The sequence below is a fragment of the Amphiura filiformis genome, chromosome 17, assembly GCF_039555335.1.
Source record: "Amphiura filiformis chromosome 17, Afil_fr2py, whole genome shotgun sequence".
In the NCBI taxonomy this organism is placed as follows: Eukaryota; Metazoa; Echinodermata; class Ophiuroidea; order Amphilepidida; family Amphiuridae; genus Amphiura; species Amphiura filiformis.
This window is the reverse complement of record NC_092644.1, coordinates 35,534,638-35,555,518: the sequence shown is the minus strand read 5'-3', so window position 1 is coordinate 35,555,518 and position 20,881 is coordinate 35,534,638. Positions and strand designations below refer to the sequence as shown.

The following is a 20,881-nucleotide window of genomic DNA, read 5'->3' as shown; positions in this document are numbered from 1 at the left end:
AAAACCAAAACTGGTCCTTAAAATATTTTCAAATTTTATGTCATTAAATAAAAGAGCACACTTATATTATCCATAATACTAGCCTCAATAGAATGAGCAATACTCTTTAAATTGCCAATCTTGTGCAAAACATTCCTGTTTTGTCATACGGTTGTAAATTCAATGAACTATCACTTTGCCAAAGAGCGCTTACACATTGATGTGGTAGAACATTTACCATTGTGATAAAATAGGACTACCCATTGTAACAGTGTAAATCGTACAAGTACTAACAAGTCGACAACATACTCTGCATCTGTAAATGTTCTTCTGAAATAAAATATTTTCCACTTTTTTAAATTCACAAAATTTAATGGCAACTTACTTTAAAAAAATTACTTTTTGACATTGAAGTCCGGAAAATAATCTCCTTTGGAAGACAAGTAGCACACACCCGATTAGGTAGAACTCCCGCGTGGTCATGGTGGTTTTCTTAAAAACCACGATTGCTGTCAGTAAATATGAGTACTTTTTTCCCTGTAAGCTTATAATTTGTCAGTGTTTTTGGAAATTTTAGGCATATCTTGAACACGAAACGTCAAATTGTTCATATGATTTAAAAAGACGTACCTGGATGCGGCAAAAAACGACATTTTTGAAGAAAATACTAAAATTATTTGACGGTTTAGTAAATTTATTAGTTGTAATAATCAAATACCAACAACTTTCTTTTAAGATGGCTGCTAATTTGCCTAAAATTGTCAAAACAATAGGCAATTATTTGGCCATTGCTTCCTTTTGTCGTGGTTTTTCAGAGCTTGTTCTATACTTTTTATGTAATACATAATTATACAAAATTTAAGGAAGCAAGTTTTCAACATAGGATTTTCAACTTTTTAGAGTCATAACTAAACTAGACTTTTATTCAGGGGGAAGATGCTTGTATATAGGTGTAATATAAACATTTAATGCATTTTGAAAAAATATTGGCCAAACAAAGTGTTTACCACGCTGAGTTTCTGAATTAGCGGGTGATTGGAACCGAATTGTAGGTACTGGTCCATGTGTGTCTGTTTTCGATACACAGACACAGTAAGGGAGCCATCAACTTCCACGGACACTAGACAGTCAAGAAAAGCGAGTTTGTTGTCCGACAAACCTTCCTGCGTGAACTTGATATGAGGATCTATTTGATTGATGTGGTTGAATAACCTGCCAAGTTCATTAGATTTAATTATGATGAATGTATCATCCACGTAACGATACCATCTAGAGGGCGCTATACCAGGAAACGTTGACAAAGCAATGCGTTCAAATCTTTCCATATACAGGTTAGAAATTAACGGTGACACAGGCGATCCCATATGGAACATTAACATCCATGACATTGTTGGTAAAAATTGCCGCTGTATGTAAAGTAGGTGTTGTCTAGGCAGGGACTAAGTAAATCACATAATTGATCAGGCGTCAAGGCTGTCCGCTCATGAAGTGTGGTGTCCTGAGTCAAAACTTCGCGAACCGCTGAGACTGCGTCCTTCGGAGGAATGCTCGTAAAAGGGCAGTAACATCGAAAGATGTTATAGTCTCATCCGGTGCCAACGATAGGCCTTGGATTTTATCCAAAAAATCCTTAGAGTTCAGATTATGGTGGTCCGATAGGCCAACCACAGGACCCAAAACTCTAGCCAAATACTTGGCGAAGTTATAAGTAACTGAGCCGATACTGCTCACGATCGGACGTAAGGGAATGGTGTCCTTGTGAACCTTCGGGAGGCCGTAAAAACCCGGGATGGTTTCGGATGTCGGGTACAGCTGATGTTTTAACTTGAAATCAAGTGACCTATTTTTCTCAAGTTCACCAAGTTTAGAACCACTTTATACCACTCGTTGGATCTTTTCTGAGAGGAGTGTAAGTTTTAGCATCGTCTAACAGTGCTTTAGCCTTCTGATCATAGTCTTTACTATTTAAAACCACAGTGCAACGGCCCTTATCAGCCGGAAGGATAGTGATGTTTTCATCCTTCTTTAAGCTTTCTAGCGCACTAAAGTAATTTTTGCTCAGATTATATTGAGGTGGTTTGGCACTTTTAATACTGGCACTCACTCGCGAACGTAATTCTTCCGCTTTATCTGGCCCGATAGCAACTCCTCTGATCGCCGATTCAGTAGCAGTGATAATGTCAGTGACCTGAATTCGCTTAGATGCAACCGCGAAATTTAGTCCCTTTTCAAGTTAACTTTGCTCACGTACCGAGAGTTTTCTGTCCGATAAATTCCTCACCCATCTATCTTTGATGTTATGATCAATTAAGTTCTCCTTTTGTCTCCAATTCCTATCCTTATTGGCACGTGAAACCGCTGTAAGCCTGCCGAATTCTCTACCTGTCTAGATTTTGTTGTTTCGTGTTGTGCTAACTGCGCATGCTCAGTGAACTGCGTAACCCTGTTGTTTATCTCCGTTGGCAACCGAGCACCCAACTCGCGGGAAATGTCAGATTTCTTGTTGTTTAAATTTTTGATCGTAAAATTAACCTGTCTAACTCTCTCGTTTAACAATTTGCGTTCAGCACTGTGAATGATCTTCTCAACACGCGATCCCTTGATATTAGAACCGAGTTTCGCGCTACGGGGTATATCAGCCTGTAAAAACCGGAGGCCGTTGAATCGTAAATGGTTGCGATAATTCGCTACTTTCCTCGCCGTTTTCTCAAGGTCCTTTGTTAGTTTTAGGCAATCCTTGCTGTATTCCTTACGAATCAAACTGTGTAGACTCTCATTCATCTGGGTATGTTGAAATTAAGATTTAATTTAAATCTGGTCAACCAGACATACCTATTTTTGACGGACGAACCGACGTTGGACTGAAACCTTCAGTCTTCAGCTGGGTTGTGATGCAAATGACCTTGAGTACCGGACACTCAATATTGACCCCTGGGGAACTGATGCATTGATGGAAGAAGTACTTAATGACTAGCCAGATAAGACAACTTTGATGGAACGATCTGTCAGGTAACTCCTAATCCAGGTGAGCAGCTTGCCGGATACTCCTTTTGAGCAGATGCCGTTATGCCAGACCTTGTCAAATGCTCCTTTGACGTTCAGGGCAATCAGGCGCACTTCATTACCTCTCTCCAGGGATTTGGACTACTGGGTCTGAATGGTGAGCTGGGCTGTAGTGTGGCATACTTTTAAACTGTCTATCTGATATAGATTTCCAAGGAGATACTGAAGTTGAAAGTTGATTCTGTATAACAGCCTCCATGACTCTACTGATTGATGCAGAACAGAGAAATTGGCGGTACACAGATGGATTAGACTTAGAATCTCTCTTATAAATAGGGATGACACATGCAGTCTTCAATTGGCTTGGGAAAACTTCCTTGGAGAAGCAAAGCTCAAACAGCAGGCTGAGTGGTCTTACAAATTCTACGCTGGACGCCTTCAGGACTCTTGCAGGGATTTCATCAGGACGAGTAGCTTTTGCTGGTTGCAGATTCCTAAGAAGCTTCCTAACATCTTTGACCTTCAAAGCTATCTTTTCCATTGGGCACGTTGCTGTATGCTGAACTTCAGGAGCATATTCTTCTGCACTGGCAAAGTGACATTTAGCGGCGGCAAAGGTCTGGCAAAATTTTTCAGCTTTGTCATTTGATGTAGTGTACACTTGACGCCCATTCTTCAGCACTGGTATAATCAACTCTGATTGACTTACCAGACAGAGTGTTAACAGTTCCACGATTTTTTGCTGCTGAGGCTGCCATCTGAGAGTGATTTCCTCAACTTGTTTTATACCTCCTTCTGACTATCTTTTCTGCATGATTATACCCCTTTCTAACTTTTGTAAACTTATCCTTGTTTTCCTTAGTGTTGTTCTTTTATAGCTTTCTGAATAAGTTGGTTTCTGGTCGATTGCAGTGGTCATCAAACCATACCTTGTCACCAGTCTTCTTGAAAAGAAGCTTTGCTGGTATGAAAATCTCCATTGCATCAATGATAATAGTGGCGATGTCGCTGCAAGCTTCCTCTGGGTCATCAGATTGGAGTGCAAGAGACCAGTCTGCAGATACAAGAAACCTCTCATTTCCCGGTAGTCGGTCTTATCGTACTGTGACGTACTGCCACACTGCCATCTCTGCACAGCGGCACTATTAGTTTAAAATGAAATGGACTTTCGAAAATCTAGATGCAGGTGGCATCTAGATCAGTGATGACCAAGTCAAGAATCTGGTCTTCCCGGGTAGGTTCTTTGACAAATTGTTGTTGGATGTAGGTCTGTCTATAGTTATTCAGTCAGCACCATCATTCACAGTAGCATCCAAGAAGGTTTCTACGATAACAATAATGGATGCGAGGTGCATATAAAACCATTGTGATAAAAATAGGACTACCATTGTAACAGTGAAAATCGTAAAATATACAAACAAGTCGAGAGTTTTTTCTCTCTCGATATATAACAATTTTATGGCAAATTATAAAAAAATTACTTTTATGACATTGAAGTCCGAAAAATAAACACACGATTGCTGTCGGTATAATATTTTTTTTCATGTAAGCTTTTTTTTGTAAGTGTTTTTGGAATCTTCAGGTATATATTGAACACGAAACGTCAAATGTTTCATATGATTATCGGCTTTTCATCCCAGCTACATACACTTTTAGTACATAGCATCGAATGTATATAGAAAGACGTACCTGGTTACGGCAAAAAACGAAATTTTTGATATATTATTGGACAGTATTTGTACTTATAGGTTTATTTGTTATGCAAGTTGATAAAAGTTTCTGCAATAACGATCATTTTGATCACTCTATAAATAAAGTACTACAGTACTGATGTTCTTCTTCCGTAGCATATAATTTAATGATCAACTAACCAAAGCGGGGCACCACACCCCATGGCACCACACAGATACTAGAATATTCAGGTTAATGACAATTTGACGGGAAAATAAAATAGAATTTTGTCATAAACATATCATCAGTAACTATATACACAACGCAATGACATATTTCTGCAACAAAAATCATATTGTTATTGATTGCAACACTCGTCTTTAGTAGCATTTAATTTAATCATCAACCATATCTGATAATGTTCACGACACAGGTTACACCAAAAACTTTTGTAGGTGTGTACTTTTCCATAGTTGCAAAAAAAATGACGAACCTGTTATACTCGGGAGCTAGAACCACTTACTTTGCACCCCACAGGACCAAACCAAACCAACTTTTTTAGGTTCATGAGATGACCCTACAACATAATCAGTGGAATGTGTATCTTATTAATATTTTAAAGTAGTTTACTTTCTTTGCAAAGTTGAAATGGAAAATAAACTTCTACCACTGATGCTAAAGATAATTTGTTTTTAATTCGCGTTTTCATAAAAGCACATTTCTCACTCAAGAGTTATTAATCATTGGAAGAAAACGGTAAAAGAAGAAAGAAACATAGACACCAATAGCAGAATAGGGAAACACGCGAATTGCTTCGGATTTCGATCACAGTTGTTGACACGAATAATACAATTTGGCTGTATGTATGTTGAGGAAAGTGTTGAACAATTAGAGAATAAAAATAGGATTTTGTCTTTTGCCTATCCAATATCGTGTCATAATGGATGGGCTGGCCAGCCGGTATCCACTACGATAAAAATATTGGCCAGCCCATCCATTATGACACGATATTGGATAGGCAAAAGACAAAATCCTATCTTTTATTCTCATTCTTATTCAGTTTTAATGTAATTTTTGCGAGAAAAACTGCCTTTTTCAGAAAAATAAAGTTACTTTTGTGAGGATATCCCCGTTGTTTTAAATGAACGAAACCATCACGAACATCTAAGCCGCCGAATCGCGTTCTTAGTTCTCGCTCGTGTATTACGGGAACGCATTATCGCGCGATCATTGAAGAGCAACAAGCGTGCCGCCGTTGCGTGGCGGCGCGCGCCCTGACTAGTATCACTATCAACTATTGTGAGATATTATACACCAGAAAACCAATCAAATTACATGAATTCTTTACAAGACGCACCCATTGAATAAGAATTTCCAATAGTTCTAAAGTGTGTTAATAATTAAAAACAAATTTGTATGATGATGTAGTTCAGTTCTTTTACTAATATATGACTCTGTTGTCAATTTATTTTCTCTTTCGTGACACATTCTCAAAGAAATTTTTTAAACTCAGTCTTATATGTCAAAGATATTTGTATGCAGTGCTTTATTAAATAAAGAAAAATAATGATTATATTAATAATTACCCGGGCCGTGGACGTCATAGTTTTCGCACAATTCGATTAATTTATACAATTGTCATGCAATTCGCCTTATTTTGCAGACTTTTACTAGGGCTCGTGTGAAAGAACGATTCTGCACGCGACCAACATTTTATATTTCAATTATCTTAAAGAAATAGAAATTAATGTAATATATATTTCATGCACTGTTAACCTTAACACGGGTGCCAATTCAAAATGATAAGTGTCGAGGTTTTCATGACAATGAAGCTAATAAAATTATGCTGCTTTTTGGATTCCATTTATCACATGACATCCTTGACATACAGAGTGCATTCACAATATCTGATTGAACAAATCCATCAGGATCGGTAGAGTATAACCTGAGCAAACAAGTTCGCTGTATCTGATCATGAAAATACACTTGTGTACGTTTCAGCAAACACGATTTCCTTTGTCAACACTTGATGAAGAGTAACTAAGCTTCTGGCAATCGACGCTAGAGGGATTTCCAGCGCAAAATTAAGATTTGCTAGTTGTTTGTTCCTGTTGCAGAAACTCGAACATGTGAGATAATTGAGAGTATCCGTCATATCTGAAGAACGTCTCTTGAAGCTTCTTCATAGTTTTCTTATTGCTACAGCCTCCTGCAACTCAGTTTGGAGTGGCTTTTCAAAATGGGTGATTTTGGCCCCAATCCCAAATTCAGCCGTACATCTTTCCTCTCACTCAAGTCAACACCCCTACCAGCAGCCTGGATCAGCGCCTGTTGCAACCAAAGATCGCTAAACTTTTGTACATGCAGCCTGTTTCTTGTACTCGGATGGTTTCCTTGATGCTTTGGAAGCTTTCTTTATAAGCCAGTGGCAACAAAAGGTACCTATCTCGGAGGCCCTTTCAATATGAACATGATGAAATGGATATACCAAGCAAACACAAAAACGTTTTAAAAACGTTTTAAATAAGTTATATTTTGGCTTTTGGTTTAGGTAAAAACGTTTTAATAACATTAAAATGTCGGGTTATATAAAGGTCATGATAACGATTTAAAACGTTTTGTATAAAAACACACTACAACAATATTTTTAAATGTTTTCAAAAAATGTTATTGTAAACTATTTTTGCAAACATTTTTGCCAAATATTGTGTCAATACTTAAATAACATTATGTTAAAATATTTGAACCCAGCAAACACAGAAATGTTCTTAAAATGTATTTTTCAAAACCTTTTAATAACATTTAAATGTCAGGTTATATAAAGGTCATGAAAACGTTTTAAAACGTTATTGAAAATATTTTGGGCAAACATTTTTCGCAAAATATTTTTTCAACCCCAAAATAACATTTTGTTTAGAATGTTTTGTATCAAGTTTTCAAGAATGTTTTTGGAATGTTATTAAAACGTTTTTATACCCTTTATATAACCCGACATTTAAACGTTTTCTGACAACCTTTTATAACCTTTTGCGAATGATGTCGAAAACGTTTTGTATTTGCTGGGTAGGTATTAGATGAGAGCAAAATATAAAAACAAATATGGGGTGATTGGTTGAGAGCATGATTTTTGGCATTCGGTGAGAACAAAATGTACAAAATATAGTGTCATTAGGTGAGATCTAAATTAGGGAGGCACTGACTTTTTTAATGGCTTAAAATGGTGTTGCTATTTCAAAAGAATGAACAAAATCAATGATAGATGACTTGTTGATGTTCAAGTGGAAAGATAAGGGTCTTTGGTTTGACAGATCGAAAGAAAAAATACATTCCCATAACACAATTGGGTTTCTAGCCTTGGTATGTCTGCCTTCTGTACACATGTGGTACAGTTGACAATACCATGCATTGGAATTGTGTGCAAATATCTGGTATTTTCATCCTTTTATTTAACATTCAAAACATTGCGACTTGGGAATACAATTAATGCAGTGAGACAATATTTAGCTGCAATTTTAAAATTATAATTTTGTGTGTGAGGTAATGGGGACTTTGCCTTTAAAATTAGGTTATATTGATCCAATTTCCCAATCATAGTGCATTGTGGGAATCTATCTAAGCCTCCTCTGGGTGACAGAGCAGGTGCTCATAACAAAATATGGGTTTTTTGGGTGATAGCGATGCTGAAAATGGGGGTCTTAACGGCCCTACATACACGTCACCTCCACAGTGGGAGTGCCTCCCGGGTGTACCTACATAGGGATTGTGGTAACATGTACTAGAGTCACTACATTTTGCTCCTACCTATATAAAAACAATAAGAGACACCAATCTTTAATATATCTCGACAATCAGATTAGATCTGGTACTATAATTTCGTCGAGTTTTGCCGATAAATACATTCATATATTTATATGTTCGAGTCCTACTTTCATGACTTTGTATTTTTCTACTGCTTATGAAAGTTTGTGTATCGCAACTTCACAAATCACAACCAAACAACAATTGAAATATCTACTATTGTCACGTTAATCATAAAGTGACCATTATGACGGCTTATATTCCCGAAATCATTAACTCTTATAACATTATAACGTCAAATATTATGTACATAGTTATAGGTAACATTCGGCGATACGCTACCCCATGACAGACGAATCGGTATCTTCAGCATTTCGTGATCACCTACACTTTTCTCAAGAAAAAATAAAGGTTGAGGTTGTTATACCACTGGAATCCTCTGGCTCCATAATGTTTATGTACAAAGTATTTCTCGCAGATTAACTCGTTTAGTAAAATATTGTCATGACGACTCGTTATGGTTAACCAGAACGAAATTACAGCACCGTGTCCTATGGAGGAGACTATGAATACACATAATCATGCATACGCAAAATCGGAATTAACTGACATTTTGGGAATAGCTTTTTTCGTGAATATTTACGAATAAATGTTATAAAAAAGATTGCTAGCATCATGAAATACTCTTTTAATATCTACCTTTACACAGCATAACTATCTACTGTCACATGTTGAATTGTCAAGATAATGGGAAAAAACCAGCATGCTTCGTTTCAGCATGCTTCGTTTATAATGCGAAACATAAACGTTACTATCCGCATTACATGGCGCTATTAGTGATGACAGTTGACGCAGTTCCGGTACCTACATCAGACGTCGGCTCCCGCTTGTGCGTCGCACATTTGTGGATGCCCAAGAATCGTTCAAAGTTCCGTCGGTAATGAATGTTCGTAACCGCATACAAAAGCGGATTGATAGTAGAGTTACACCACAACATGTAATTAACAACAGCCCAAACTCTATCAGAGACACAATCGTCACAAATGGCAGATGTGTAGACGGTAATCGCGAAGTATGGGAGCCAACAAATTAAAAACACGCCTACAATAATAGCAAGAGTTATAGCTGCCTTACGATGGCGATTGTATTCCTTTTTATGATCATCTTTTACCTTCGGTTTCTGTGATATTTTATTTGCGACTGATGCGGACACTGACAAAGAAATGGTAGAAGTTTCAATGCTTCCTTTGTCTCCATGCTCTGTGACAGGTTTTGGGGACGGGTTGGTAGGAGGCTTCACCATACCTTTAGAACGTCGCTTTATGTTTATATATACTATTGAATTTAAAATAGAAATGGCGATGAAGGGTAGGATGAATTGTATGAACAGTATAGCAATATTAAAAGGTCCGTGGTAGATGAACTCCATCTCGCAATTCCACGAGTAGTCAATCACAGATTCTCCCGCGATCGGTTCCCAAGCAAATGTCACGACTGCATAAAATGAGAAGCTAAAGATCCAGCAAGATGCTATCATGGTCTTCACTTGACGACGTGTTTGGAAATCGCGATACCTTAACTTTTTTGTCACCAACCAAAAACGATCCAAACTGATTAAAGAGATCATGAGTACAGACACATAGCTTGCGGTGAAATCGATTAGAAGCCAAATCTGACAGAAAATTTTACCATACGGCCAATCGCCAAGGAATACCCAAGAAGTTGCGATAGGGAGAATGGATAGCCCAATTATACAATCTGTAATGCTGAGACTCAGTATAAACAAATTCGACACCGTATTTCTGATTTTAGGATCTTGTGCAAAAGCTATCATGACGAAGATATTACCCACGATGGTAATGATTACAATTACGCCCATGACTATGGATATCCAGGTTATGTCTTCTACATCGAATGGTTCCCAGTAGTAGGAGTAGGAGTATGCAGAGTATGAGGAGTATGAGGAGCTATTGGAATTGTAGTCATCGACTGATGCTTCCATGGTTGCTGTGACAGAAGACGACGCCATCTCAATATCCGCTTAGTTGTCTGCAAGTAGTAGCAAAATGTGAATCCTAATTGATAGTTTGGTTCCGCTCCTTCCACACAAACAGTGTAGCCAATAGTATCTAATTGGCTAAAAGGGCGACTATGTAAATTTGGTTTAATATTGAAAATAAGTATGCATGTAAATGTACCCCGATGAAAAATGTTTAGTTGTGACGACCATGTGAGGTCGTGCTTGATTTTAATCTACACACTTCAGGCGGCGTGTTGAAATTATAACACAGTAGTAAATGATATCACATTGGTAATATTAAATCAAGTAATGTTGAAGTCGCGTCGGTACGATCACGTGGATGTTGATCACGTGTAAAACACTTCACCAAGTATTGCCGGGGATATATTACTCATACACGGAGAACCGACGAAGGTGTGGAAAATAGACATTATTATATATGTATCTACTATTTGATTTTTCATCCAGCATAAAAGCATGTGTTTGTACCCAGTTAATACCAGTTGCTGGTTTAAATTAGTTCTGTAATAAGGGGGTTATCAATGCTGGCCTTATTGACCTTTTGACCATCTCCTTTATAATTGTCATGGTATTATTTATAATATTTCGATGTGTAATTTAAATGTATTTTGCCCTTGAATTAATTTCGAGGCCCTGCCGTTTCTTACTCAATGAAGCAGAGTTTATAATCAGAGAAATAAGCACAGATAAACTAATTTCAACAGTAGCTGAACATAATTGCAGGATTCCCGACCTTTTAGGAATAATTTGAGAGAGGAGAAGAATTCTCACCTAAGGCAAGCCCTTAGATCTCGGCCGCCAGCACAGCGCCGACAACTCACCCATAAAACAGGGGCGTGGCCAGCCACATTCCTCCGGGTGAGCAAGGTTATGGAAATAATTGATAATAATGTCGATTTTCCACAACCTGGTTCTTAGTGTATAATGTGGCCGTATTTCTAAGGCGCGCTTTGCAATGTGTTACACAATCTGTATACAGGGTATCCCAAAACAAAATTACAGAGTGAATAAAATTGGACGTAAGTCGAGAAATATACATCAAAATCAAAACATTTAAAATGTAGCACATAGCCTATTTTATTGTGCATCACATTAGAAAATTTATTTGATTCAGTTGACTGGTTGCGAAGAAATTAACGATTACATAATGCGCGCATCAATGCAGTTCATTCCAAGTTTGATCAGCAGGCGCTTTTACATACTCACCTCTTCCTAAAGTTTGTGTATCTCATTAAAATTATCTATTTTATAATCCGATGGTGCTATGTTAGTCATGCTTTCACTGAAAATAAATAATAGTTTGTCCGAAAAACTTTGATTTCTGCAATTGGAAGCTTTCCAACTTTAATTCCTTAGGTTCAAATATGCAAATATGTTATATTTTAACTTTCCAAAGAACATTTGGGCGAAGAATGACAATGATCAAGTGCTTATAGTTTTACGTGTGATTTTGGATACCATGCAACATTAATGTTTTGGATTACAATTTTTTGAAATATTCCAAAAACATTAATGTGGGTGAGAATTTTTTTAAGCCAGCTGGAATTCTTTTTACAATAATTCTTTATGCAACATTATAACAACATTAACGTTTTTGTTGTTGTTGTTGTTGTTGTTGTTGTTGTTGTTGTTGTTGTTGTTGTTGGTGGTGGTGGTGGTGGTGTTTTACACACAGGGAATTAAACACACAGGAGTACATGTAATATCTAGAATGCTATAATCAGTAAAACACCAAACCATACGCCATGCTTGGGTTTGATGCTCTTTCAAACAGCACTCCATACGTCTGATTCGTGTTAATATCATAAAACATAATCGACGTTTGAGCGAGGCGGTGGTTTGAACTTGAGCAATTTCCTGCGTCGATCAAGAGCCCTCACGAGGAATAACAAGGTGTAGGCATGAGGCAGTGGCGAATTTAAGCTGTCAGCAAGTCAGCAATTAACAACTTGACAAGGCCCCCTTGCCTTTTTGGCCTGTGGGCCGCAGCCTCTCTTTTTTTTTGTATTAAAACAAAGTAATTTAATTGATGTATTAAACTTACATAATAGTCTTGAAAGACTATGTAATCGTTAGCAAGGCGTGGGGTTGGGGTGCTGCACTCTCCCCTTTCGGGGCGCATGCATTAGACGCATCAACATCAGCACTCGTGCATTATTTTGTCTAATATATCTCCCAACAAGTAATACGCGTTCATTAACCTACAACATGCATAAGTGCGCAATACCGTATTTGTTTGTCTTTTAACATGTCTTAAGTGACTAAGAGAACAGTATTTACCATGATAAAATCATTGACATGCACATGTATTTAATTTTTACAGCTGTATGTGAAATATTTATTTATCTTTTAATCTCTTTTAAGTGGAAAAAGAGAATCATCATTCCTGCATCATGATAAAACAGTAAAAACAGTCAGAAACATTTTGTCTTGTGTAATTGATGCATTCTTTTGATTTCACGAAGGAACTCTTGAAAACTTGATGCTATCACTGTTACATGTAAAGCCCTCTTCCCTAGTAAAAGTGGCACAATTGTGATTTTACCCTTTCGTCTTTAACTAAACATATATTGAGATTAAAACAAGCAAACTGAACAGAACAAACGGCACTTGAGAGCTAAGACTACGCCCTTGACGTTGATGTAAGCATTATGTCACAACGGTATTTTCTAATTGCCAGAGAGGGCGCTTTTCACTTGTACATTTTTTAGACAGGCTGTATATGCATCTGGCCCCATCAAATGTAGTTTTCAAGAAAACGGAAAATGGGCTGCACATCTGTACTGCATATTTTAAGCCCGGACATATTGTCACTGCACGGATTTTTAGTCTCACTGCAGGCACGCCCCTGAATTGAACTCCTTAATATTGGGCCCGGGCTATTTTGCTGACAGGGCCCTTTTCCTTAAATCCGCCACTGGGAGTAGGGATGCGCAAGTAGATAATAATATAGAATTTGAAGTTGCTTGGTTGATTGTTCATTACTCGGGTTCATTATCGTCAATAACTATTGGCTATTACATATAACCTTGCTTTTGGCAGTTTGTCACTTAAATTACATTCACAAGTTCACCCGCACTTTGGAGAATCCGGGTATCATTGTTAATGTTAACCAATGTCTGTGATATAGAGTGCATGCAATCAAAAGGCAGTTTCGTATTTGTATAGACGGGTTGATTTTATCATGCATATACTTTCTAACATAACATGTTTAATTTTACCGAGTATAAAATTATTACAATAACTGCACAGGACGATATTATTTTAATAACTGTTAACTATTTTATTTTAGCAAAAACTAAGTTACCGTCATAGACATACCACCTAGACCTGTAACTGCCCATCCCTAACCGTGGCAGTAGGTGAAGCCACGTATCCAAGGTGATTTTGGTCGGGTGGTCGGACGCGGAGAAATAAGCGTTCATCATGTCTGGAACGAAAAACGCGATCGTTTGCGTGATTGCTGCGCCGTTATCGCCCGCGTCAAATGCAACGTGTTCTGTAGACGCGAACATGTCTGCTTGTTTGCGTCCGGGTTGCGTCCTTGTCAAAATCGTTGCTAAGCAGTGTTGACTTCACTACGCAAACCAAAGTTATAGGTCTAGGTTCTTGTTTGTCTGGGGTTACCGTCATAAAAGCTCCCCATTTTATAAAATGAACGAAACTTGTTTACAACTTCACGCATTCTGTTGTGCGTTCTGCTAGCACGTGCGCGTATTCCGCACTAGTCTACGCATACAACACGATACATACGCGAACCTCTACAAGCGTGTTACTCGCACAGAGGAGTAAGATAAAACAGAGCGCGTACCACCAGTCAAAGTCCCCGTGTATTGTATGCTACCAGTTTTCGCATATTCATGAGGGCCGATTGTTCGTTTATTCGCGCCTGACAATCACGCCAGCGCTGCGTGCCTTCGCGTATACACGATAGAGCGTTGCGTACTTTCGCGATTACGCGATAGACCGTGAAAATACGCGGTAATTGCCTAGCAGTCTCGCCTGTCGCATTTCATGGAACAATCGGCCCTCATTATCGGATGAGGCGGAGACTTTGACTGGTGGTACGCGCTCTGTTTTATCTTACTCCTCTGTGGTTACTCGTTATCAACACTCAATGATGGCGTGGGGTCGTCAACGGCCTGATAAACGGCACCCGAAATCATGGAATTGTCCAATCAGAATTATGTGTCTACGAACTAGACCACTCCCACTGACTAAGAATATAACTTCATCATCGCAGCTTGAAGTGTGTGTATTGAATAGATACAAACCCGAACTCACACCGATACATACATACTTAATTGAAATGTTCGCTCAATGCTGAGTTAAGTAATTTCTAAATTCAATGAACAACAATGTGCATAGGAATCTACAATTATTGTCGTTTATTCAATCAATCTTCAGGAATTGATAATGTAAGCTCAACTCAATTAAACTTTCATCTGCACTTAGGCTACTAGCACGGTTGTTTGATGCATATAGAATTGCCTTCATTATTAACTAAATGCAAACTATAGATGGCGCTATTTATCCTAAATCATATTTCTTTATTTGCAAGGGGTATGTGATTAATACTACCATTAAAACAGCTGGAATAGGTGAAACAAGCAACAAGGAAATTTTATCAACATATTCATCAAACAATAAAAGGAATTATCTGTATTAAGGGGTGGGGTATGAACGTTTGGACAGTATTTATTTTGGGACATTAGAGCACATCAGACATATCGAATTGCATTCTGAATACGAAGAATGTCATTCTGATATCAAATAATTTTGATTTTTTGAAATTCGCAATTTAATACACATTTTATGGCAAATCATTAAAATTGATATTTTGATATTTAACAGTACTCGAAGTAAACTTTATAAATCTGATGATTTATACTTAAAATGTATGTAGGTGGGATGAAAAGCCGACGATCAATTGAAAATTTTAACCTTCCGTATTGAAGATATGAATTTTTTTCCCAAAACACCCAAAAAATTAGGTCTTTTTGGGAAAAAATCCATATTTTCAATATGAAAGGTCAACATTTTCAATTGACCGTCGGCTTTTCCTCCTAGCTACATACACTTTAAGAATATATCATTAGATTTATATAATTTACTTCGAGGATTGTTATATATCAAAAATTTGAAAAATATCACATTTTTATAATTTGTCATAAAATTTTATTATATTGTGATTTTCAAAAATTAAAATTATTTGATATCAGAAAGACATGCTTCGTATTCAGAATGCAATTCGATAGGTCTGAGGTGCTCTCATGTCCCACAAAAAATACTGTCGAAAAGCAATAAACGCTCATTCTAGATCCCTTAAAAGCATGAAAGAGTAATTTCCAGTAACTAAATAGCGCCACCAATTTTGTCATTAATAGATACACATATCTGAAAAAGCTATGCTATAAAAGTGAATAATTTTGTAAAAGAGGGGAAATTAATGTTGAGAATGAGCATCTGTATACATTAGCATGATATCACATTTAGCTGTTTAAGCCTAACATTTGGTGTACATGATGTTTTGATTGAAAAACGAATAGATGATCCCATCAAACAACCGTACTAGAACACAATCACATTCGCTACTATATACGTTTGCTGACAAACTCAGTGGACATTCAGATAGCGTCATCTTCTGTAATAGCAACCATGAAATCATCCGTAGATGATTACAATTCCGACAGCTCTTCATACTACTGGGAGCCATTCGAAGTAGAAGATAAGCTGGATATCCATAATATAGGGTGCTATTATCTACTAGCTTTATTGTTCTTTCCAGTAGCGTAGCCAGCGGGGGGCAGGGGGGGCAGAGTGCCCCCCTGACAAAAAAATGAAAGAAAAAGTGCCCCTCTGACAAAAAAATGAAAGAGAAAATCAGGAGGGCAAAGGAAAAGAAAAAGGGCAAGGAGTCCCTTTTCTAGCAAAATTCAGGGCCAAAATAGTGTAAAATACAAACAATTTTCGCGCTACGCGCGCACATTGTAACAATAAAGCCCTTTTTTAGCCGGATAATGGGCGAAAATAGTGTAAAATACCATTTTGTTACGCACATCATCCCAGTAAGGCCCTTTTCGGGAAGCTCGAAGACATACAGTCTCTATGAATTGTATGATGCAACTGCAATTCTTTTCGTCTGTGCCCCCAACATTTTATTTTGCCCCCCCTGACCAAGAAAGCTGGCAACGCCCCTGGTTCTTTCGATCATCTCCTTCATAATTGTCCTTGTATTATTCATTATTCATTATGTTTCGATGTGTTTGCCTATTATTATAAATTTATTGTCAATAAAATAGATTCAAGTTAACAATTAGAGAAATAAACACTGACAAATTTATCTCAACATTACCTGAACATAATTTATGTTCAGCTACTGTTGAGATAAATAATTGCAGAACATAATTGCAGGATTCCCGACCTTATAGGTCACCTCACATTAGGTAAACCCTTAGATCTTGACCGCCAGCACAGCGCATTAGACCGCTCTGCCACCTCACCCACAAAACAGGGGCGTAGCCAGCCACGTTCCTCAGGGTGGGCAAGGTCATAGAAATAATTAATAACAATGTCGATTTTCCACAACCTGGTTCCCAGTGTATCAACAATATATTCCCTCAAACCCATTATACATGCTAAAGAATGTGGCCGTATTCTTAAGGAGGTTTTTGCACTCTGTTAGATAATCTGTATATTGTCCCGCTATGGTCGATTCTTGCTGAAAGATTTTTTGCAGTAAAACATGTAATCACGATCCTTTCAGCTTTTAATTTCCTGTTAATTCTTAAAAAATGGAACACTTGTGTCAGCTGCATGACACAATATGAACAGCCGTTACAAAGAATTAGAAACCGTACATGTAATCAAAATGCTATAAACAGTAAAACACCAAATCATGTTAGTACCGCATGCTTGGTTTTGACGCTCTTTCTAAAGAACTTCATAAATTTGATTCGTGTTAAAATAATGAAATATAATCGACGCTTGACCTAGGTGGTGGTTTGAAGTTGCGGAACAATTTCCTGAGTCGATCAAGATCCTTCACAAGGAATGACAAGGTATAGGGATGCGCAAGTTGATGATAATACCAGTTCAGTGTTTGAAGTTCTTTGGTTGGTTGTTCATGACTCGGGTTCATTTTCATCAATAGTTATTGATTATTACATATAACCTTGCTTTTAGCAGTTTGGCACTTAAATTGCATTTACTAGTTCACTCACAGTAGGAGAATCCTGGTATAAAAAGTAGTTAATGTTAACCATTATCTGTGATCGAGTGTATGGAATCAAAAGGAAGTCACGTATTTGTACAGACGGATTGATTTTATCATTTTTTTATGCATTTATATATTGCGTAATATTACCGAGGATTAAATTATTACAATAGATGCACGAGTTGATAACGATGCCTATTCAATTACTTTATAGTATATACTTGCTACACTCCTCCCCACGCCATACATAAATTTTCCCAGCCACATTTCCCTAATATGATTTTTTAAAGTAAATTAAGTTCGGTAGAGGTGGGGCTTGTGTATACGCCGTGCCGCTATCATGGATACAGTATCGGCATACTTCCAGCGCATTAGCTCGGCTACCTCACTTGTTGGTAGCGATCTTGAAATTTGAACATATAATCGCAACATACCACGTGACAACCAGAGACAGAAAACGTACTATATTTTGGAAGTGTATCTGCCTAAAAACATTAATGTGTATTATAACGCTAAATATTTCAGAAAATAAAAGATTAGATTACCATAAAAATGAAACAATAATCTTTGGCGGGGTCTAATGTAATTTTCACATAGAATTTTCAACATCTTTTTTGTCTTCTTTTTCACTAAATAAAAATATATTTTGGCGTATATTAAATTAAAATAAAATTCTCTGCCTCCTAAACCACATAAACTGTAGCACGCTTGGGTATCACGAATCGTTATATGATGTACAGTTAATATTCATATATTTTTTATACATACAAAAATATTTCATTGAAACCTCTCACTCGGCTGTTTCAAAAAGGTAATCAGGCTTCCATAGAATGTGCAATAAATTAGAATTACATTTTTTCTTATTTTAACAGCATTCTAGAAACATTTGGAGTTTCGCGCAGAGAGGAGTGCCCTTGTTATAACATCACCATCGCAGCTTGAAGTGTGTATTGATTAGATTCCAACATACTAACTTGATTTACTGAATAAAAATTTAAATAGGAACCTATCATTACAGTCGTCATCCTAACATTGCAATTGTAGTTTATTCAATCATTCTTTAGGAAGTGATATTGTAAGCTCAAGTCGACAGTACTGAATTTTCATCTGCACTTAGGCTACTATCTATAGGACGCAATCAGGATTGGCATTTCACAACTACGTTTGCCAACAAACTCAGTGGATATTGAGATGGCGTCGTCTTCTGTCACAGCAACCATGGAACCATCCGTCGATGACTACAATTCCGACAGCTCCTCATACTGGGAGCCATTCGATGTAGAAGACATAACCTGGATATCCATAGTCTTGGGTGCTATTGTCATCATCACCATCGTTGGTAATGTCTTCGTCATGATAGCTTTCGCACGAGATTCTAAAATCAGGAATACGGTATCGAATTTGTTTATACTGAATCTCAGCATTGCCGATTGTATCGTTGGCCTGTCCGTTCTCCCTATCGACACTTCGTGGGTATTCCTTGGCACTTGGCCCTACGGTAAAATGTTCTGCCAGATTTGGATTGTAATTGATTACACAACAGCCTATATGTCTGTACTCATGATCACTTTGATCAGTTTGGATCGTTTTTGGTTGGTGACAAAAAAGTTAAGGTATCGCGATTTCCAAACAAGACGACAAGTGAAGATCATGATAGCATCTTGCTGGATCTTTAGCTTCTCATTTTATGCTGTCGTGACATTCGTTTGGGAACCGATCGTGGGAGAATCTGTGATTGACTACTCGGAGGATTGCGAACTTGAGTCCATCTACAACGCACCGTTCACTATCGTTCTCATGTTTATGGAATTCATCATACCCCTCATCGTCATTTCTATTTTAAATTCAATAGTATATATAAACATAAAGCGACGTTCTAAAGGTATGGTGAAGCCTCCTACCAACCTCTCCCCCAAACCGTCACCAACACCTGTCACGGAGCATGGAGACAATTGTAGCATTGGAGCTTCTACCATTTCTTTGTCAGTGTCCTCATTAGTCGCGGATGGAAAATCACAGAAACCGAAGATAAAAGATGATCATAAAACGGAATACAATCGCCATCGTAAGGCGGTATAACTCTTGCTATTATTGTAGGTGTGTTTTTAACCTGTTGGCTGCCATATTACGTGGTTACCATCTACACAGCTGCCATTTGTGAAGATTGCGTCTCCGAAAGACTTTGGACTATCGTCAATTATATGTTGTGGTGTAACTCTACTATAAATCCGTTGTTGTATGCGGTTACGAACATTCATTACCGACGGAACTTTGCTCGGTTCTTGGGTGTCCACAAGTGTGTAAAGCCGAAGCTTCTTGTGGATACCGGCGTCACGTCTGTCACTTGATGACTTGATTTGCTGCCGATGCCTATTGGCGTGTATGTTTCGCATTATTATAGACGAATCTTGCTGATTTCTGCATTATCTGGGAAACTCAAAATGTGACAGTAGAGAGTTTATTGTGTATTAAGTTAATATTTTATCGCTTTAAAGAAGTCATGTGCAAGACTGCAACATTAATATTATCATGAGTATCATGAAATAATATAAATACTTACATGTTTATTGGCAAAAGGATTATAATCTTTTAGTGCTATGGCGAGATCTAATTGGATTCTCAAAAGATATTAGAGAACAGTGTTTATAAGCTAAAGAGTTCTTATTGTATTTTAAAGGGTAGATTGTTGACGAATTATTCACTTGTTTTATTTACTATGTATTATTATTATTATTATTATTATTATTATTATTATTATTTATTATTATTATTATTATTATTATTATAAATAAACATGTCGGGTTTTAGTGGGAATAATTATATAAAAAGCCCGGTAAACCAGGTAAATTAGTGGCAATATATTTACTAGAAATGTCTGGACTGTTTGAGCAGCTGGAACAGCAACCTGATAAATACATCACGTAGGCCAACAATGGACTAATTGTTGTAATCTTGTAGTACAATGTATTAATATGTAGGGAAAAATATCATATGATTTGTATTGAATAAATGTGCATATTTTATGATATATGATTTTAAAATCACACGAAAAATAATGTACCAAACATAATTGAACAGTTTATATTGATTGAGTAATGTGAAAAGCAGAAATAGCGACATATGTTTTGTTCAACTTATGCGTCAGTATTTGAGTGCAATTTTGTGGTGACAAA

The 20,881-nt window shown here is 37.2% G+C and overlaps 1 protein-coding gene across 1 annotated transcript; it reads left to right on the top strand.

Moving 5' to 3' along the window:
• Window positions 1-18,899: 18,899 nt before the first annotated feature.
• On the top strand, window positions 18,900-20,056 carry LOC140138243 (histamine H3 receptor-like). The gene is given in 2 exon segments (XM_072160157.1): window positions 18,900-19,779; window positions 19,782-20,056. Coding segments are annotated over 2 exon segments (1,155 nt in total).
• The last annotated feature ends 825 nt before the right edge of the window (window positions 20,057-20,881 follow it).